The 22,974-nt window shown below is 38.3% G+C and overlaps 1 protein-coding gene across 2 annotated transcripts in view; it reads left to right on the forward strand.

Moving 5' to 3' along the window:
- The window catches only part of kif26ba (kinesin family member 26Ba), a 94,295-nt gene that overhangs the window by 48,197 nt on the left and 23,124 nt on the right, over positions 1 to 22,974 (forward strand). For both annotated transcript variants that reach the window (XM_075463344.1, XM_075463355.1), the window contains exons 5-10: positions 1,083 to 1,290; positions 12,388 to 12,603; positions 13,729 to 13,822; positions 17,389 to 17,534; positions 17,825 to 17,941; positions 19,081 to 19,267. In XM_075463344.1, the coding sequence (XP_075319459.1) occupies positions 1,083 to 1,290; positions 12,388 to 12,603; positions 13,729 to 13,822; positions 17,389 to 17,534; positions 17,825 to 17,941; positions 19,081 to 19,267 (968 nt within the window). The remainder of the gene's footprint in view (positions 1 to 1,082; positions 1,291 to 12,387; positions 12,604 to 13,728; positions 13,823 to 17,388; positions 17,535 to 17,824; positions 17,942 to 19,080; positions 19,268 to 22,974) is intronic.

Below are 22,974 nucleotides of genomic sequence, written 5' to 3' on the forward strand. Positions count from 1 at the left end.
TGAAAGCCAACGGTGTGAGAATATGGCTCCTTTACAGAGAGTGTGTCTGGGTGCAATGTCTTTCACTCTCTCTTTTTATAATCTTTGATATATATGTGAGAACTGAAGCAGACCAGCGCAGCAAGCCTGGCTATTGCTATTTTAGAGGTCTTTTATGTCATCAAATTAACATAGCTGCTGTGCGTTAAACTAGATTAAATTGTGGCCTTGAATTGCATCGTAGAAAATGCAGAGACACAGTATCAGCCACCAGATTCACAAGATTTCCTTTTAAATTAATTCTCACCTGATCTCTTTTCTGTCTTTCAACTTGGGTTGCTCTGTCAAAACAGACTGTTACCAAAAGAGTAATAGTAAAATGCCCAAATTTTGTTCCTGGGCTATTATGTTAAGCTAAAACCAAACAAATAAAGACCTAAATTTGACCATGACAGTCTTGACAACTATATAAAAGACAAAGTGGGGCAGAATTATTGGGTTTGGTATGAACGGTCTCCTTTTTTTACTATAAATTGCTATCAATTGTTTTGGCTAAAGCAGAAATCCGGTCCATTATATGGATATGAATTATTTCTGCTGGAGATAGAAGACAGTGAGGGGGGAATAAAAGTTAAGGACTAAAAATGGTGCAAAGTGCCGTCGTACTGAGAGAATGAGGAGGAATGGAGAGAGCAGGAACAGAAGGAAAGGAGAAGTGACATTTATAGGCTTTGAAGGAAGTTGATGATAAAACAAGAAGAATATGGAGAATTTAAGTGGAGCATTTATATATTCATTTTCGTGGCTTCTCTTAAACTCAAACCTGGAGGGACCTGAGAAGCAATAGAGGAAATGAACCACTCCCCATCCAGATGTTGCTACAGATGTAAACAGAAAAGTGTTTGCTCTAATTTGTAATTAGCAATGATGTAATTAAACCCTTGTGTGCATACACATGTGATGCCATCTTCTCTGTCCTTACTCTATCCATCCACAATTTTTTAAGTCAGTCAGCGTTTATTTTTACAGTGATGAAATATGATTTTGAATATCATTAGTTGACGTCTCTCCCTCTTTATCTTTGCTCCTCTTCTGTCTCTCAGAGCTGCACAGAAGTTGAACTTAGCATCCAAAAAGAAGAAGCAGAAAACAACTGCCGTCGTGGCCCCGGTTACATCATCTTCTCCATCGTGTGACCCTCCTCTGTTCCCCACTAATTTCAGCTCTGCGTTGTTGACAGCTCCTCCCCCAGCTCCACCCTGCCTTCTCCGTGCAGCCAATAAGATCAAAGATACTCCTGGGCTTGGAAAGGTAACATTTGGTTGTAGCATGGCTGTTTTTTTTTTTGTTTTTTTTTTTAATTCAACTCGCTCAAGTATAATTTTGTCAACAGAAAATTGTGTTTGAATATGTATCATTACCTGAAATTAGTAAAGAGAGTATAAAAGGAGCAGGTTCATTGAGCACAATGAGTGTATTATTTTTTATGTTGTACAATGTTCGACTAGAAACATAAATCAAAGATAGAAATAAAAGACAATTCTTTCTCCAAATATGGCAGAAATTAGTCATATTTAGCTTTGTGCCTTTTTGAAAAGAAAGTTACTTATTAATTTTATAAATATTTTTATCAAGTAGTTTTATTAGATACTGTTCTCAAATATTACTGTGATCACAACTCTTGATAAAGTGGTTTACTAGTAGCTCGGTAGACGTCAACAGCATTACAGTAAATCCACTGTCCAACAACTTAAAGTGAACTGGTTTTAGGATGAGTGCTACTTCGGTCCACACACTACTGGAATGTGCTAAAATATTGAGCTGTAGCATTTTATCATGACCTTCACCGGTGTGTCCACTGGTATGTGTGTGTGCATGCACATCTCCCCTGCTGTACCATACCAAAATGTAACCTAATGGTTACCACGGTAACACATCTCAGGCTGACAAAAGTCATCCGTCACCGTAGCCTGTGGTTGATGAAACGCTTACATGTGTGTGTTGTGGGTGTTTTGGGGGGGGCCAGCACACACTTGCCTTTCGAGTGCAATATTGATCGTCCATGTAATGAGTTTTTAGTGTCCCCTCCTCCACACTTTGAGTGAGAGGCTCTATGATCTTGTTTGTGTCTGTGTGTGTCCTCCGAGAAAACGAACAAGTATGGTGGACAAAATCAAATGGACATCAGACGAAAGTGCCGATTACTGCACACAGAAAAAATCTTGTTTTTATATAAAGATGAGAACCAAAGCCATCTCTCTGTTCAAATCAATTTCATTCATATTGTGGTGTAAAATGGTTCATAATGACATTAACCCAGGATGACTCCCACAACTGTTTAGTAAGAACATCCTTACAACACTTAGAAAATACTCTGTGGAATGAAATGATAAAATCAGTCCTCATCCACCAATATTACAATTACATATTACATTTACTTTACATCTAAATTCCAAAAAGTTAAAATGTTATGGTTCGATCTCACTTATCTGTGCTTCTTGTGCCCTGCCTTTATCACTGTCTGCGATCAAATTATCTCAAGCTGTTAACAAATTGACTTAAAATAAAATAAAAAAATAAATGATTAAAGCTTTGTGGGCAAAAGACAGAAATCTATATTAAAGCTGTTTCGACCAAAATGTACAAAATTCTGCTTTAACCTTAAAGGCGTTGATATCCAAATCTTTTCAATTCTAGATGTTGTAGTAATTATTTATGTTTCATTTTCTTATTCCTCTTTCAGTGTAACTCATTATTTTGTCATTATCTTTAACATTGTCTCTCCTATGAGTCTGCCCATATGGAGATGACAGATGTCCTCTCAGTTGTCAAGGATACGGATTCTAGCTCACATAATTACTCACACACACGACAAATGAATCACACTTGTTACGTCGTCAACTCGTAAATGGAAACCATAAACTGTATAAAGTATACATCAGAAACCACTTGCAAAAAGATCCTCTTCACACAGTGTACTTAACTTTATTTTCTTCTCTTTTTCTGCTGCCTTATCCCACTCTGATATTCTGTGATCTTGTGTACAAATGTGTTTTGCCAGTACTTTTAAATTACAAGTAGAGGACACCTGCTATCCCTTTTCCCAGCCATGTAGATGTCTCAGCAGGTTCTGGGGTCCAGTTAAATAGTAAAAAAAGAAAAAGACCTTCTATTATCCTTTCCGGAGCAATTTTCCTTGACCACAAGGGGATCCAAGGGGTTAAGGAAAGATGGTAGGAAAACTTCTTGAGGACTAAGTAAAAGACAACAGCGCTGTGGAGAATCTGACCCAGTTACACTGACCTTTATGTGAGTCCGCAGCACTGCGACTATAAATGTTCAATGAAAATTCTACAAAAAGGGCTTTAGATACTTCATCTATTCCAATCTCATCATATTGTTATATAAAAATCATATCATATCATATCAATCGTATCATAATAGAGATAATAGTATATTACATCATTGTCAAAGTTCGTATTTGACCTTTGATCGTGGATTGTTGTTTTGGCTGCCTATCAGTTGTCTCCATTACTGCATTATGTTACTCCATTGGTAGGAACATGAGGGAGGAAGGAAGGAAGGAAGGAAGGAAGGAAGGAAGGAAGGAAGGAAGGAAGGAAGGAAGGAAGGAAGGAAGGAAGGAAGGAAGGAATGATAGATAGATAGATAATCTATCCACAAGGAGGAAAACAGCTAACTTTGATTTCCATCAAGAGCATTTTGCAGAAAGTACCACGGCAGATTAAAGATTATCTGAGCTTTGCTGTTATATTTGGACACTGCCAAATTAACAAAAAGAAGTGGGGTTTAAAAAAAGGAATGGAAGCGATACAAAGACAGGGCAAATTTATAAATATTTGGAACATAACACATGAAATCAGTTAAAGCTTGCCAAAACCTAATTAAACACACAGTCATTCAATAACACACACACGCACACACACACATACTTACACACTTGCTCATGCAAACATATGGGGAGAAAATGGCTGCGGGGACATTTCTCCAGTAAAAATGTCACCTGCAGTGGGGGTCTGCTCCCTGCTGAAATGGCATTTGCACACATTCACATTCACACATGGACTTGCATGCTCACAAATTCATGGGATTAGAGTGTACAATGAAAGCTGTCAAGGAAGCAGCAAAGTCCCCTGTGGAAGTGTGCGTGCATGATACATCCAGAAGAATACATGGGACTTGTCTGTTCCTGTGAAAGGGGGTTGGTGTTTTCCCCAATGTTAATATGACAGAAAACAGATTGAGACATTACATATAAAGCCAGGGGAAATCAACCTGCACAGGTCAGATGTACTGCTGCTTTTGCTGTGTGTGTGTGGAGAAAGAAAGCGAGGGCCCTGCCTTTTTCCTTCGATGTCAAATAATACAGAATGTCTTTGTGGATTTGCCTGAGTGGCGTTTGTATGTTGGACACCCCTGTGTTATTTCAACCCATGGTGATTCTCTATATATTGTTGGTAAGTTCTATCTCACTTTAATCAAATCAGCCAGTTGGGAGTCTTCCATTCAAATCAGTGACTGCAGGGGGAGGTGTGTATCGGCCAAGGAAATTAAACTGTGTATGCATTAACACTCAGGAAACCATCTGTTGTGTTACACAGATTTACGACAGGGACTGCAAAAGTTGCATTTTTAAAGCGGCGAAATAAAACTAAAGATATGAAAAATGTATAGAAGATAATTGAAAAAAATAAATCTTATCAGTGGACTAATTAAGAAAGATACTGTCTGTTACACTAAAGAGATTTACACTAATTGCTTTATATAGTATATTTAAATGATTGGTTCCAAATAGTTTTTAATCAGCTTTGGTGCTCATGATGAACTTCACTGATATCGCTAACTGATGTCAGTAAATGCTGTTCAGCGGTAAATTGTAGAATTACAATTCTTTCTAATTTCACTCAACGCTTAGTGTGATTCAAAATGAATAAAAACAACATTGCTTTTTTTTTTCTATGTGCGACATTCTTTTTGTACTTTGCGCACGTTTGCACTCGTACCTTCATTTCTAACCATGCCAGCAGCACCCACAGCTCCCCAAAGCTCCCCTGCACCTCACAGGCTCTTCCAGGTTAGAAATACATGAGCATGTCACAATTTTGCCTCAAGGCTTACATATCCTTCTTTAAGCTGTCATTTCATTTGCAGTTCTACAGTATGAAATACTTGATCTACATACAGTTGATCTCATCTGAAGAAGGCATACTATGCTATAATAGCTAATAGAGAGATCACTCTGTTGTCTTTCTCTTTCCTCTTCTCACCTCTATAACTTACCTACACCTCATCTCTCATATCTAGAAGATGGATAAATTTCATCTTTCCTTCCTTCTCTTTTATCTCCACCTGTACTGCTTTTCTCTGTACAGTATCTGACTAACAATGAAGCTCTATGGGAGGGTCTTTCTCCTCTTTCATCTAAGCAGACTGCATTTTGCACACATGCACACTCACAGATTGCGCCTTGACCTTGGAGGAAAATGATACTATGACAGCTAATCAATTTTTAATAGCAGCTACGATCCCTCTTAGGCCACAAGCTGTGTGTGTCTGTGTCATGAGTGAGCATGTGCAAGTGCATCTAACATGGGTATTTGTGTGTCTTTATGGCCATCTCAGTGTATGTGTGTCTTGTTTCTAAATGAGTAAGAGAGTCTGGTATTGCTATCCAGCGCAGTAGCCACTTTGTTCCACTTCATCGTTGAAATATTAATGTCAGTATTGGCAGGCCTGGAGCATGTGACCAACACACACATACAGTGTTTTCTAGCCCATGTATAAATCTCTTGGGGCAATATAAATCAAAGTGGAATGACATGAATTTGGTTATAGGCATAAGAGCGAGCCAGGTAACTCATTCCCTTAACATTTATTGACCTTTTACAGGTTTAAGGGAAAACTCGTGGTCTATAATTTATCGATGTTATTTTGATGCTGCAGTCGTACATGGAGATATGTCTGGCATGTGTAAATTTGCAAGTAAAAACGTTTGAGCTGTAGAGTCATGACCACTAACGCATATTCTGTTATCCTGTTTTTTTTTTTTTTGTTATTTTGGCTTAATTTTCTCCTCAGCCACCACTGACAACTGCTTTATTGAAATACTAAATCAATACATTTTTCCAATGAGTGATCATGATGGTGTCACTCGTAAGATTCCCTCTAGCTGAACTTTGTCCTAGTGTTAATTTTAAAACGAATTCCATAATGGAGGATACAATTATTAGGCCTCAAGTCCAGCCAGGTTTCTTGTACTGTTATCACTCACCAGGTCCACCTTCAATTCAACCCTGATCACTTCTGATGATGATAAAGACTTAAACAAGACCAAAAACAGCCCTGTGCTAGTTGTTCGTTGCTGCATACTGCCTGACTCACATGGAATAATCAAATCTTTACAACTGGCTACAGAGAATAAAAAAAACTTTATGCTGGATGAAACCGTCAAAATCACTCAAACTAAAGTAAATGGTGCACCGTATATGGGCGAGTACCTTTAGCTGCAGATTAGAACAAAAATAAAAAGGGCTGTAGCCCTATCCCTGGCTCAGATTGTCCAAATTATGAATTAAGCAAAGTTACAATGCCTTTGTTTTTTGACCAGAGCTCTTTTATGTAGCAACTCTTCCTTGTTAAATTGAAAATAAATCTAAAATCACTGCCTAGCATCCAAGAGAGAACAGCCAGCATGGATCTTATTGCACTCTGAATGAGCTGGAAAGAATAAATTAGTGAAAATTAGAATTGATCCAACGCCTGAACTTACTATTCCCATATGGTATTTGTATCTATCTCAATGTACATATGTTTGCACAAATGCATGTTTCTGGAGTCTTTGGGAACCAATTAGAGCTCAGATTTAATCTGTTATTGATTTTCCAGCCAATAGCAATGAAGTGCTGCTGTAAGGGACTATTGAACAATCTTCTCCCAGCTCCGGGGTTGGTTGGTTGTTGCTGTTTACCACAATTCCTGTACTGAAATTGGTCCAAAGACTTGCCTGAGTGTGGTATATATGGCAGAGGAACAGGAAGATTTATATCTAATGGTGAATATTAGTGGTGAGGTAAGTCTCTCAGGAAAAAAATCTCTAAAAGACTTTTTGTTCTTTGGCTTTGAAATGATCATCAAAGTTGTTTTCAAGTGTGTCTGACACTATTCTATATTTTAAATAAGAATCATTCATACAAACATACACGTAGACTAATTACAGTACAACACTGATGTCAAAATAACTAGAAACAAAATATTCACAAGAAAAAAGAGTGAAGGCGAAGTGAAAGAAACTGACTTTTTTAAGCTTTCCTCCACCTGATATCAGCATCGACTGCAGTTTGAAGTGTGAGAGTAAGATGGAGAGTATAGAATGGATAGTAAGTAAAGCCCATGATTCGTCTTATTTGTTCGAAGGGATGAGGCAGAAAAAGTTGAGGGAATGGAGTGGGTGGGCAGCGATATTGAGCAATACAATTTTTCTCAAACAGAAAACGAGTTAGGAAGAGATCTATTCTGTATGAACCATGAAACTGAAGGAAAACAGAGGGCGCAGGATGGAGGAGGGAATAGAAGATGGAGGAGACGGTAGACAGGATATGAAACGGTCAGGAGAGATATGGACACTGTGTGAGAGTGAAATGAGAGTTGTTTAGAGAGTTAGTAGTGACCCATTTTTGTCTCAGTATCCCCCTTCATTTCTCTTCTCTGAAACAAACATCATATCTCTTTTCTCTTCCATCTTTTTCATTAAACAGAAAAAGGAGTTCATTAGCTTTGTACTCTGCAAATGTCATATTGGCTGTGCCACATCTATTGATTGGCTGTAAACCAAGGATCCTCAGAGATTATTATGAGAGGGTTTGATCAAAAAGTGAACATTTCTGATCTTAGCTCAGGCTCAAAGTTCTGAAACCGGTTGTTGAGTCCAGATCATGCTGTTCTCATGTTTCTGGAAAATTAATTTGGTAAAGACCCAACTGCATGTCTTTCATGATAATAATTTTGTGATTTATTTATTAATAACTCAAAATAAAAAACAAAAAAAAGAAAGAAAAGAAAAAGGAAGAAGAGAAAAGAAAAGAAAAGAAAAACTCCATTTCACGTACGTATGTTTTGAGAAATGGACATTGAATAGCACTATTGGCCTTTTTCCCCCACATTCAGACGTGCTCGTACACACACGCCTTCTGCACTCTCAAACAGGAGAAGAAAATGGGCTCTCACGGGGAGGAGTTCATGAGTTACATCTTGTAAAGTGTGCAGCGGTAAAATCCTTCCTCCCAGGCTCTTATTGATGTGATAGCCTTCTTTATTGGGGTCAGCAGAAGGACTAGCAATGCATTGAAGTGTGTGTCAGAGCAAAAGTAGGTGTGATTGTGCAATGCTATGGGTATCCTACTTAGTGGTACTTTTTTTTGGTCTAACTCTTGACCTGATATTGATCCTTTAAGTTTTCTGATGTCAGAGAGGTTTTCATTTATTACTATTCAGAAGGCATCTCACTACATCTTGCACCCTGTTGAATGGACACATTTTCAAGTAAACACATGTAAGAACACCTCATCTGAGAGATTGCACACTTATTTAGATATTGCATCAAGCAAACCCATTAATGGCCTGTGGTCATTTAATGATGCAACCACATGAAAGCCTATGTTGTATTTGGTGTCATGTATGACAGAGTAAAATAACTTTGAGTGCTATTTGTCTTTGTGCTTTTATGCAGTTTCGATGCAATGCTTTTTATTAGTTAGACAACCTTTTTTTAATTGGCAGTGTGTGAATTGGACTAATTTGGATACTAATGAATTTGATTTGATTGTACTTGTATGACAAGGAATTGGATTATAATTGGCTTGAATTGCACTGTATCTTTGAAGTGCCTTGAGATAACATTTGCTGTGATTTGGCGCTATGTAAATAAAACTGCATTGTACTGAACTGAGTTACAGTGGCAGTATATGAGTTACGAGCAAGCCTCTATTTTTAGAAAACACATCAATTTAGTGATGGTGCATTTGTTCAGTTTTATGTGACCTTGCTCTCTTTACTCTTGGCCCAGGAGTTGTGTTATCATCCAGCAGCACAGTAATGCAGCAGCGATTATTTCAGGAAAAAAAGGTTTTTACTTAGGACATTATGTGGTGGTTGAGATTTGTTGGTTTGTTTTTTATGTTTCTACCCAGAATAACTCGATTTTAATTTATTAGTGGTGAGACATGTCCCAATTTAGAAATGATTAACTTCTGGTTGTGTATCTTTGAATTCAGCCTTTGATCACTTTGATCCTGATCACAGGTAATGGAGATTTAAATGAAGAAATATTTTCTTTCAGTCGCTAAAAGTCTTCCTCTTAATCTGATCAAACTATTTCAGTGCAGATGTGGTTCACATATTTTAGCATCACTGTGTAATGTGAAAATCCTTGGTAGTGCTTATTTGAAAATGAACTGTGGATGATGATTCATCTGAACAAACAACAATCAGGTGAAAGATATCTTACCTTCTCTGTCCCCTAAAAACATAGTTAATTCAACATAAAATGGAAATAACATAAGCAGAAATAGATTACATTTTTTCTGTCACAGCACACTGTTAAACAGCTTCAGAATAGCACCTTAAAACATAAGTGAGATTACCTTGTTTGTTTCTATCCAAACTAAGAGTTTCAACAACTAAATTCCCATTGAGACTAAAAATATCTTAATAACTATTTCAGAGGGCATTTGGAACAAATTTGATCAAAAACAGACTGAACAGTATCTGCTCGGACTGAGAATCAAGAGAATAACACATAAAGACATCTCATGTCAACAATAATATTTGTTCAGATGAGCAAAGATGTGAAGATACAATTAAACATGACAGACAGCAAGCAATCTTTCTTCATGAAGAGAGAATAAAAGCAAACAGATCCAGATAACTTGCTAACCTATTATTTGCTCACACACTTCAGAATCCACCCAATGTCACAGTGCAAACACAATTCAGTTCTTTTTTCTTTTTTTTCCTTCATCCTTTTCAGGGTCAAGGGAGGCCTCTAGCAATCCCAGCTACCAACATGTCAGAGGCAGGGCACACCTGAATAGATCACCATTCCATCACAGGGCCAACACAGCGACAAACAACAATACATATTCACTCCTCACGTCAATTTAGAATCCTCAATTAACTGAACATGCATGTTTGTAGACACTGGGAGGAAGCCAGAGTACTCAGAGAGAGTCCAGTGCATACACAGGGAGAACATACAAACTCTGGAAGTGCTAACCACTGCACCACAGTGCAGCCTTAATTTCTTCTTAATTCCATCACACTGTATTAATCTCCAAAGGGAGATTTCATTTCTGCAGTATAAGTTATTGAGGAAAAATAACTAGATGGATAACAAAATAAAACAAAGATAAAAATGAAATAACATTAAAATGACTTGAGGGGTAGCCGAGAAAGTGGTGTCATTTAACTATTCAGACATCACCATGAAGTGACTGGGATGTTGTTTTTTATGCTTGGCAATCAACTTAGTTGATGATGTCACACAGTTAACGTCGGGAAACTTTCTCCATAGATGGGCCGAAACTCAAAGGAAACAATTCAACATCCAGGGTGCACAGATGCGTCGTCTAAGGGACATGTCCAGGATTACAGCATCTGCTCTTACCAAGCACTGCAATCCCTTTACTGTTTCTGAATCTCTCTTTCTACAGTATTTGTCTACTTGTATTATCTGATATCTAAACTTAGTCATTTTTCACAGCCATGTCTTGATGAAACAATTAATATTACCTTACTATCTACATGTGATCTCACATTTCACATGATGACTAAGGAAAGAAACAGTTTAAACTTCCTTCTCCCTGTTCTCCTTTTTGTTTCGCTTTCGCCTCCTAGACATCTCGTCTTCAAATTTTCTGTATTTGGGGTCTTATTTCAGGCATTACTTGGGCTTTAGAAAGCTAAGTCAGTTGCACCCACATGCAAACAGATTTTCCATTGGCAGGCTATGCATCATAATACATGTGGAAAAGTGCCGTAATTACCAGCAGAAATTATTCCAGCAGCACGGTATCCAAACTAGGATAGAAAAATGTTTCAAAATATCAGTGTTTATTAAAAATTAAAAAAAAAAAATCTCAAGAAGATACAAAAAAAAGTGGAATTTGTCCACAGGTAATATAATAGGCTGCCAATAGTGCAGCGCCTTTTCAGAAATATCAAAAGTATATATCTATATATAAGGCTGATATATCCCTGAGACATTTGCTGTGGTTCAGACTAAACCATAAAGTCCTGACACTTTGTGCCAATCAACGGTCAATTGTCAGAAAGGAAATGTAATGTAAATCTTCTGGATAATCCTGTAGCAGGAAGTAGGAAGAAATATTGAACGTCAAACACAAAAAGAACAAGACAGACTGACTGAATCAGGGCGTAATATAGTCATCGAAAGATCAAACGAACAAGAGAAACAAGGATTAGTTTGCTTACGTGAGCAAGAGGAGGAGGAAGAGAGCAGCAATGAACATCTAGGCACTGCCTCAAACTTTAAAAACATCTGCAGCTAACAGAGAAACCAGGTGTTTGGGTGTTAAAATGTTCTGGAACTGACTCAGATTTGATGACACAGCTTTTTCCTCCTGCTGATATCAAAGAAAAACAACAGCGCTGTCAGGCGGTATATTGCAGCTGCTAACACTTTGTGACAGAAGTGGGAGGAAAGGAAGAGCGGGTAGATGAGACTAAGCTAAAACTAGATTCTTGCAATACAAGCTTTTGATGTGTGACAGTGAGCTGGGATGAATAGAGGGAAAAGGAAAGGATTAAGGATGGAAGGAGAGAGAGATAACTGAAGAGTGACAGGTAAAGGAGGAGAAAGGAGGAAGGAGGGCGGTAGAAGAATTCAGGGCAAATAAGGTGAGAGAGAGAAAGGGAGCAGGTACATACTCATGTAGAACTGAAAAACTAAAACTGGTGGGTCTTTGGAGGTTGTTTGTCACAGCGAAGGTGAAAATAGACATATTATAGCAACACAACCTCACATTAATCCTTAGAAAAACTTCAGTGCCTTTAAGAGATAATGAAGAGAGAAAAAAAGAATGTTTCGCACTCAGAGTCCAAAACTTAATGAAAAAAAGCATGTGAGAGCAAACAGAAGAACTGTAAAAACTGCCAAAGTTTCAAAAAGCAACACTCACTATTAGCTTATTGTATTTCTTGTACTGCAAAATCTAAAGAGATTTCACTTTAAAGAAAAATATCAAAACAAACCAGTGCACCAGTATATATTTGATAAATCATATATAATTGAGCATTTTCCTTTGGTCCACTCCATTCTATTGGTTTCCACAATCACCATCTGAATATGTGTTTTCTGTGATTTATCCTCAGGTGAAAGTGATGGTGCGAGTGTGCCCGGTGTCTCAATCTGATGCAGCCGAATCAAGCTCCTTCTTGAAAGTTGATCCCAGAAAGAAACAAATCACTATCATGGACCCTTCGGTGAATCAGACATCAAATGCTGCTTCTCAGAAACGGGCAGGAGTCAATCAGGTCCCACCAAAGATATTCACCTTCGATGCTGCGTTTCCTCCTGATGCATCACAGGTGAGAGACAAAGCATTGGAAAACACGGGATTTGAAAGTGATTTTAAATCAAAACCTCAGCTGACACACTGAATAGGAAGGATTTATCAGACTAACTACAAAGCCTTAGAAATTGCCTGGTGTTCTGCATGTTCACTGACTTGTAAGAAAGACAGAAAGAAAAAAAATTAAAAAAACAAACTTTCTTTTGTGCAGGTTTTTCCCATTAAGATTCTACTTTAGACACAGCAGGGTTAGTCTCAATAATCTTGTAGTACTCTCCTAAAGGGGACACCAGGAATTCATGTTTCCCAGCTGATGAAACGTATGAGCTTGTAACGGTTCTTATACCCCAAGACAAAAAATGTCTGCTGGGGACGTCTTTGAATGACTCTCTTGTCTTTACAGTGTGCAACAGTCACCTTTTTCAGAGCCCACTGATACTTTTTTCCAGCCAAGTCAAAAAGTTGAATCGGTGTCAGTTCTGTCAATCAGAGAGATCACATAGTGGCATAGTGAATGAACTATGTGCATTCATATTCTGTATACTATGTTACTTTTCTATGCATTAAGCTCAAATACTTAATAAAAGCACAAATAGATAAAAGAAAAAAAAATTGATATGTTGGTTTAACTGAAAACAAAGATTTTTGCGTCTGTCTAAACCCATTAAAACACACCTATCCAAGCTTGAATTATGTTGGATACTGAAAAGTGAAACAACGATGGCCTGACTAACATTGCTTTGATAGTATGTTCATCCATGCTATCTTCTGGTTTCCCTTATTTATCAATGTATAGACTACTGCTTCATTCTGAACAGCAAAACTATGTGCTCTTGTGCTCATGTAGCCTCTGTTTTTCCCAGATCCTGACAGCTGGTGTTATAAGACATTTTTCTGTCATTTTCTGTCTGCCAACATTCAGTCTTGTGAATGCAGAATTAGAGAAGAAAGCAACACAAAATCAACATTTTTTTTTATTAACCATTATGTTGACCAAACACGATTACCCTTTATATGATTACACTATTTTGAATGTTCTTCTTTTTTATATGGATTGTGTGGATCATCTGTAAAAACTGAGATATTTCTTGATTGTTTTTTATTTCTCAAACCTTTCCTTCCTCTGTCTGCCTGTCACAAGGCCGAAGTGTGCGCAGGAACAGTTGCTGAGGTTATTCAATCAGTGGTGAATGGAGCTGATGGCTGCGTCTTCTGCTTTGGACACTCGAAGCTGGGTAACAGTCTTTCTCTCTTTCTCTCTCTCTCTCACACACACACACACACACACACACACACACACAAAGTCTGCATCAGAGCATGTGTGGCTTGTGAGTCACCCTTCATTTGTGTGTCTGAGCGTCAGCGTCAGTCCTTCACTTGGCCCTCTCTCCACTGGTCTTCATCTATCAGAGACAGAAAGAAGAGGATTAGCGTCTTCTAAAGCTCAAAGCTCTCTTAGTCTGCTCTGTCTGTGTTTCTCTCTCCCTTTTTCATTCCTTAATCCTTCTGAAGCTGATTTTTAGAGAAGCTATCTAAAAAAGGGTCAGGACCCCTCACTGCACACTGTGCAGCACATTTGAACCCAGCCATGTACTGGCATGAACAAAAAGTCAACAACACAAATGTACAGTGTCACATGTTTTTCAACTATGGGTGAGCCCCTGTTGTTTTTACCCCAGAGCATGCAGCAGTACAATCGTTCTTGGTTTGTGATCTTTGTAAGTCCGACTGGAGTTTCAGTGAGCAACAGAGGACAATACCAGAGAGTTACAATCTGTGAGTTTATGAGGCAAGACGTCTGTGACAAATGCTCAGTCATTTTAAGAAGAATCCCATTTGTAACTTAGACGCCTATGGTTTATAAATCCCAATAATTGATTGCACCTGCTTGTGATTCAGCCTCACATGCTGGCACAAATGAGGGTGTATTCAGGAATAGTCATGTTTACTTCTGTCTAAATGTCCACATGATTTATTGAACTGCATCCAGTTTTTGATTCAAAAGACCTTTAATGTGCCAATCAATTTCTCAGACCTTTAAATGTTAATGCCTATTATCTACTTTATTCAGCTCTGGTAAATTCATCACAAGCTTTGACAGATATGCATTCCAAACTGTAACATCTCTATATAAGCAGCTGGCAAATCCCTTCAGTCAACTCTTGGATTAGATCATTTTCACATTAAAGTTTTATAGATTGCTACACTGTTTGAGTCAAACGAATCAAAACTGAGTGTACGGGCTGCATGAGGTTAAACAGATTCATTAAGGGTCAGCTAAGACTTCAATTGTAAAATTTAAAATTTTTGACCAAGTCATGTAGGGATTATGAGCTGTTGCTGGATTCTGCATTCAAAGGCTGTACCCTGTGAATTCATATTAATATAATGAGTGTGTCAGCAGAGACAATGTTTTTATGCTTATAGACACTAAAGGCACTAAAGCTTTCTGGTTGGGGAAGCTGAAAGCATGCTCAGTATACGGTTAGGTTTGCTTGAGCTGCCTAACTCGCTGTTGTGTTCCTGCACACAATTCCCTGGCTCTATGGACATCACAATTTAGAAACAATTGGATCCAGTTACAAGTTTCAATGGCCCTCTCAAAAAAAGAAAGTCACTGTCTTAGAGTCACTTCTTGTAAAAGGGAAAAGGTATATTTTGTGGGTCAGTGTGTATCTTGTGACACGGCTGCGTTAAGTGTGGCTACTGCACAAACCTCACCACACTGCCTGTCACTGTTTCCGGGCCTTGGTACTATCACTGGTAATAAAGCATGAAATAAAAAGAAAATACGTGCACAGAAACACCATGAGCACAGACACGAGAATGTCTGCCAAATGCAAAACTAAGACCTGAACAGTAATTAACGGGCCCTTTAGGTTCCACATGTGCAAAAAAATCATCATCGCCAACGCACTCCTAAAACACTAACTCAACACAATACACAACAGACAGCCTGTCTGGACCTGTTTTTCTCATTTTACCATGTGGACATGTTTTCAATCAGCTGTCAAATGTTAATACATAAAAATCTTGACTGTGTCATAATTCATGGTGATAATGACTTGTATTGCACATCATGACTACATCTGGAACAAAATTCCCTTCTTACTGTCTGTGTTTGATTGTCTTAATGATACTGCAGGCTCTTTTCACATGCTTGAAAGAGCAAAGTATCTTTGGCAGATCTCTTATGCAGTTTAGCTGTTACATTATAGCAATGACTGGGCTTTTTTTAAGTTTAAATGGCTCCTGAAACGGCAGATGAGATCACTCACTGCGATCCAGCTCACCTAAGGCCACGAATCTTAAAGGATTTCATTATGATAGCTTCACCTTTTTACTAATTAAAATAAGGAAAGTAAGGCAAAGAATATTTTTATGCAGCTCTGTTGCCCTTGGCTATAGACACATGTGAGGGTCAGATGCAGACACACACTAATGCACAATTTCACAAAACGGTTTTAATGGAATTAGTTAAATGAAATGAAAGTCCAAATGATCCTGAAACAAATTAATGAACTTGAGGAATGTAACTGAATCATCGTGCTTTATGTCATGTCTGATGGATTTTGTTGCCATTATGGGATTATGGGACATCATTTTGTAATGATGAGCAGACGAGTGTCTTTGTAATCTTTTATGTTCTTGTCTTCGAACTCAAGACACAGTGCTGCTTTGTTCTCTCACACCATGATCACTCTCTGACAGCATCGGTATCTCGGCTTGATGCGACCAATTACTAGGAATATATCAACAACGGAGACACGGACACACTCACACACATTCGTGGTTTCATTGCCTGAAGTCTGTTGTTACTGTGTTGCAGTGTTAGTCAGTGGAACGGGCAGCCAGACAACCCTGACTTGACAGCTTGCAGCAGTCAGAGCAGAAGGAAAAATTGTGGAGCCACATATATTCTCACACTTATATAGTTACTTACAGACTGTCACACACACTCAGGCCTGAGAGGGACATAAAAAAACTATAAAATGAAAAACAAAACAAAAAAAGAAAGTAAAATGGGGGTTGTTTAAGTGTTGTGTGGTTATTGCAGTGGTGCTACATGGAGACACTACGACCGAGAGAATCCATCCGAATTGCTAAATGAAAAGAAATCAAAGTAAATTTAAAGTGTTGCTTTAAAAAAAGCTCTTTTATTATAGCTGATTGCAACATTAGCTTTGTTTTATTTCAGAGCGCAACTACAATGTGAAAATGAATAAGTTTCATGTTAACAACAAATGAACACCTCTCAACTTATGTGAGCTCCCCTCACAGTAAATTAACTACTTTATACTAAGCTTGTTCTTCTGTTTCCTTTATTATTTATAACATTTTGATAACAAGTCATGAAACGCCTCATTGTTTTGACAGTAGGTGTTTCGGGAAACATTGAGGGAGAACAATGTAAAATTACAGTGCAGCTGACAACCTCCCCTTCGTTCTCTTTCAGAACAAATCAGATACATTTCTCCAGTCTGCATCTCAGAAGTCAGGCTTTTGATGTCCTCTGTTTTCAGCGTGTGATTGTTCACTGTGACATATGGCTGCATTTAGGTGTGTGTTTGATCTCCAGCTTCTGACAGCCAGAGCAGGTGTGGGAGGGGGGTAATCATCATCTTGTGTGAAGAGGCAACTCTGGAGGCTCAAACACTCAAGCACAAGCATTTCACACTCACACCTATTCATACTTTTGTCTCCCTTGAGAGTATGTTTTTAATGATGTTCCTTTAAAGAAGATCTCCATCTTTTTCTGCTCACTCTTACCCTGTTTTGTCTTTCTGTCTGTGTGATCCAGGGAAATCGTACACAATGATTGGCAGTGATGACTCTCTTCAAACTCTGGGCATAATCCCCTGTGCCATCTCCTGGTTGTTTAAGCTAATCAATGAGAGAAAGGAGAAAACAGGAGCACGCTTCTCTGTTCGCGTCTCTGCTGTTGAGGTCAGTGACAGAACCTCAGTTGCTCTAAGTGCAATTACTGCTACATGTGACCAAGGAATCTACTCACAGTCTATTTTCCAAATAGTTGTGGGTATCTGACGTCAGTTTGTTGACTTGGCATTATGAGTGTGATGACACTTCTTATTAAGCTTTTATTGAAGGCTAGATCATCTTTGTATTGGTTTGTTGGGCCATATTTAGTCTAGGATCAATCCAGAAAAGTCTTTGACAGAAAATGCAACTATATTATTACTGCAGGATTACATGTGTGAGCGTGTGTGCATGATTAGGTTTGGGGAAAAGAGGAGAACCTTAAGGACTTGCTGTCTGAAGTGGCCACAGGAAGCTTACAGGATGGACAGTCACCAGGAGTCTACCTTTGTGAGGACCCCATCTGTGGCATGCAGGTACGCACAAACAAACACACACACGTTTCAACATACCATATCTAACAGTGGCATTACATTATGGACTGTGGCTGCTGTAAAAAAAAAAAAAAAAATCCTTTGAGTGTGTGTATGAACAGCCTCAGGCCTTTTTATCAGTTTGTCTGAACTTTGTCTTTTTAACCTCAGGCATTCAATTCATGTTGTTTCAGGGGTGTGCACACTTGCACACGCACAGGCATATACATTTAAGGGAGGTTATGTAGTGACTTGCACATGTTTATACATTTTCTTGTCAAAAATGCAATGCATACACCCCCAACACCAAAGAAAATGAGCAAACAGACAAACAAACAAAAAAAGATATTGATCTGCAGATCTCATAAACCAATATTTAATTCATTATAGAACATAGAAAATAAACGTTGAAAATTAAACAATTTACTTTTTTACTTAAAAATATTAGCTCATCTTAAATTTGACCAAAAAAAAAAAGAACTGAAGAAGACTTTATCCAAACTTTTGGTTTTTAAATGACTGTATTTACCAATTGCTAAACTCTGATGACCCTGTTTCTGTCCATAAAAGGTTTGTTTCATTTGACACTGAAATCCAATCACCATCATAATTGACATTCATTTTCAGGTAGCTACACAGCAGAAATCTGAATAATATATGTAGAAAAGTGCCAGAAACAACAGAGCAGCAGTGGGTGGGCTGGTCTCACTGTGTGTACTGTTATATGTTTATAGGATTAGAGAGGGTGATACAAACACATCTGTGTAATCCTTAACTAATCTGACATAATCTCATCAGTAATGATACCCTACAGCATCCCACATACGAGTAAGTACATACAAACACACTCTTTCTATTACGCATTTCTGCCTCCCTCTACCCATTTCTCACATACCTGCAGGCAAAGTAGAAATGCCTCATTATAATTTTCAATCAGACACCTGCATGCTGAATCCACATAGTAAACAACATTATCAGTGTTGAAACACATTTTTAAGTAAACCAAGTCCCTCAAGCTAAGATGAAGTGGCTCCATTCCTCCACTCTGGCTGACTGTCCTCTGGCCACTCGCTCCTGTCTCCTTAACATGCTTATTAAGTGCAACACTTACACTGTATGTTTTCTTCCTGCATGTTTTCCAGCTCCAAAACCAGTCTGAACTGCGAGCCCCCACCCCAGAAAAGGCAGCCTGGTTCCTGGATGCAGCCATAGCAGCTCGCCACAGTATCCAGCGCCCAAGCACCACAGAGGAAGAACACAGGAATTCTCACATGCTGTTTACATTACACATATACCAGTATCGGATGGAAAAGACAGGCAAAGGAGGGAGTAAGTACTGTTTCCCCAAACACTCGCCCCTGATTATTATCAGCACTTAAGTACAGTGGCGATTCTAGAGTCTGTGGGGGCCCCAAGCAAAAAAGTCCTAGGGGGCCCTACCGACCAGTGTTCGTCACCAAAACATCTGACACCAACGAAAAGTGTATGAAATAAAACCTCTTTTTATTCCAAACATGTTCCAAACATGAGAAACATTGTTATTTTTAAAATATACATGTAAAGAATAAATAAATAACTAAAAAAGACTACGTTGTCTACGTTGGCACTTGATATTCGCCTGTTGCTATTTATCTACCGGGTGTAGCTGGCCATCCAATAATAATTGTGTTCATTTAAAGATTCTTTGTGACAAGTAAAGCTGTTCATGATATCGATTTCATAAGTATGGTTTTTATTTTCCACTAGCCTTGAATTTCCGGCAAACGTTGCCAACAATCGCAAACACTCTGAGGGGCCAGTTCTCCGCGAACATAGCCTACAGTGGAACTCTATGTGAGTTTGACAAAGTCAACAATGCAATTATGGAATTATAGAATGGCATGTTAACTAGACAACCTTTGACTAAATCATTTAAATTTAACTGTTCAAAGAAAACATGTTCACCACGAACGTTCGCCACTGTTTGAGACAGTTTATAAAGTAACTAGAAAATTTCTGATTGAATGCACCCAGGGTATCTGCACATTTTTTAATCAACAAATTTAATGACTTAAGACCTTTTTAAGACCTCTAAGAATAAAAATTAAGACCATTACCACGGCAAAAATATATATTAAAACTACACTCTAGGCTGTTCGGTGTTGAAAAAAAGTCCAGTGTGAAATGTGTGCTTCAGTGTGTCAACATGATCGCATAAGATTCGAACGCACAAGGGAACACCACACACTACAGGACAATCATGCCCAATTGTCTCTGCGAAGGAGCGTGTTTTCGCTGCCATTTGTCTGTCTGTTTGTCTGAGACTCTGAGCAAAATAAATCCATAATTGAACCTAATTTTCGAGTTATGTCTACTGTGCTTTTACAACTAGCAAAACGATTTTACTACTCAAGTTAACTTAAACCAGAACTTTGGACAACTCACGTGAAGCACAGACTATGGACAGTGACTTTGCATTGCATAAACCACACAACAAAATTTAATTTCCTTCGGGATTAATAAAGTATCTCCAATCTAAATAAAAAACGAGCACAGACCGCTCATACAGTCAATGGCACGTACCCATAGAAAAAATACACACTCACCCACACGTCACACAACCTGACTATCAACTGCTAACAACCATGATCAGTAACCTACACAAACCCAGACACATAATGGCTCGGCGGCCAGCAATCGGATAAACCAACGAAGTGAATCAATCCTGTGAAAGAATGAAAACAAGTGAATGAAACCTGCACTCACCCATTATGAAGTTAACTCTGCCAGCCCCATAATCTTGCTCCTGCTCAGCTAACACCTTGACGTCGGGTATGGTTGGTAACGTTACTGCGTTTAGCATTAGCAATTAGGCTGCTAGGCTTGCTAAATCGGTAAGCATTAGGCTACTGAAGAAAGCTAGTCTTTTTAGCTACGTTATATTATCATCTTTCTTCTCGGCTATAAGTTAACCTTTGTTGAGGAAAGGGAACGCCCCTGCGTGTAGTTGGTGAACGCAGCCAGATGACCTGAGTCAGGTTACTAACCTGACGCGCTAGCTGTCAAATCACCGGAAGTTTTCACCGGAAGTACTGGCGCACACACAAAAGTTTGAACGTCTCTCCAGACATATCTTTCTTTCATTCCGCCCAGATGAAATTTAATGCCACTCTTCGAAAATTGGCGAAATTTAAGACATTTTAAGACCTTAAAAAACGTATTTTTTATTTAAGACTTTTTAATACTTTTTAAGGATCCGCGGAGACCTTGGCACCTCAGCTCTCGGGGGCCCCCTAGTGGCTCGGGGCTCCAAGCAGTTGCCTGCCTTGCCTGTTGACAAGCTGCGCCTCTGCTTAAGTATTACAACAAGCAAGTATTACAGTGACTGTACTGCTGCTGGTGCAGATACCACACTATGAGCAGTACAGAGAGTACCACATCTGAGAACTACAATGCAGTGGAACAAAGACAGATGCAGTCTTTTTATTTTATTGCTTCACCACATGGAGAACATGGAGAGTTGTAAATGGGCATCAATGTATAATCCCTAGATATATTCAGTGTTTAAATGAATTCACCGTCAGATCACACAATAATGCAATCTTTTTAAAAACCTGTGTCATAGTGGAGTGGTGGTATTTGGAAGTCTTTGTGTGTTTGCACTTATGAGTGTGTGTGTGTGTGTGTGTGTATGTGTGTGCGAGAGAGAAAGAGCTGCAAAACCAGCACACGGAGGGGAGGTGAATGTTAAATAATGACACGGCGCTAATGGGAGAGCACTCCTTGTTTTACAGCTTGTTTTCATCAGTCATTGGGCTTCATTCACCAACCATTAAGAAGAAAAAATTTCTGTACATCTGTAAAATGTTTGCATGCAACAGTTGGTTAGCTCTTTCTTTTAATTTCTACAACTGACTAACAATGTAGGAACTACAAAAATATCTGTGCTATTTTTATTAATATCTCAGTATTTTACAAACCATTAGTTTTCGTCTGCTTGCACATTACTTATTTTTGCTTTAACACAGCTCCAACGGGGTCTGGAGTATGGATGGATGCTTCATATCCATCAGTGCAACAGACTGCATGAGCGTGGTTATCAAGGCATCCTCTCCGGATTTGTTTCCATTGCCATTCCATAAATGTCCAGCTCATCTTCCAGAACAGATTTGTTATTCTGGGAACCTGCTTCCTGGGAGGCATACACAACATGTCCCACAAGTAAAGATTTGCTGAAGACACAGTGGTCATTGAAAACATATCTTGTGATTTTAAACTCCACCAACACAATATTAGTCTTCTCACATGACTAATATTTTAGGACATTTAACAGAAACATCACATCGATTATAGACAACCCTAAAAAATGCTATCATTTTTTTTTTTGATATATAATGTTTTGGAATCTTTACATCATTTTAGGTTGGTATGATAGTGTTAGCTGGCTGTGTTTTGCATTATATCAGTGAAACACAATACCACTTTTCTCTTTATCTCCACAACAAATTGTACAGCTTCATACTCTCCTGAGACTAGACAACAGATCTGCTAGTCAAATTTGACAGGCCATTTGTTAATGAAGCCCTTAGAATGGATTTGACATTTACACTGGGATTATTGGTATTTTAAAGTTAATCTCAAAGAGGAAAAACATCACTTCAAAGAAAGAAAAAAGCTAATAGTGCATGTTTTTATTTTCTAAAAATATTCTTTTAAGTATTAAGTATATTTCTTTCTATTAAGTATATTTACCCTAACATTAGGGCTGCTTGCTCCACTGCGTACACATCTGCTGTCTTTGACCCTCTTTATGTTTATTGGAGGAGCATTTACCAAAAGTTAACACAACTGACAAATTAGAATGACATAGGATTCATTGTTATAAAAATAGAAGAACAACAATTCTGTTGGTTAAAAGCATTTAATTAATTAGACCCTGAATTTTCTATATTTCCCTGAATTTTCCATACCTACGAGCTTTTCCCCGCTACCATCAGAAGAGAAACAGCGTATACCCTGAACAGGTCACCAGTCCATCAACACAGAGAAAAAAATCA

This window comes from Odontesthes bonariensis, chromosome 1 (genome assembly GCF_027942865.1).
Source record: "Odontesthes bonariensis isolate fOdoBon6 chromosome 1, fOdoBon6.hap1, whole genome shotgun sequence".
Taxonomy (NCBI): domain Eukaryota; kingdom Metazoa; phylum Chordata; class Actinopteri; order Atheriniformes; family Atherinopsidae; genus Odontesthes; species Odontesthes bonariensis.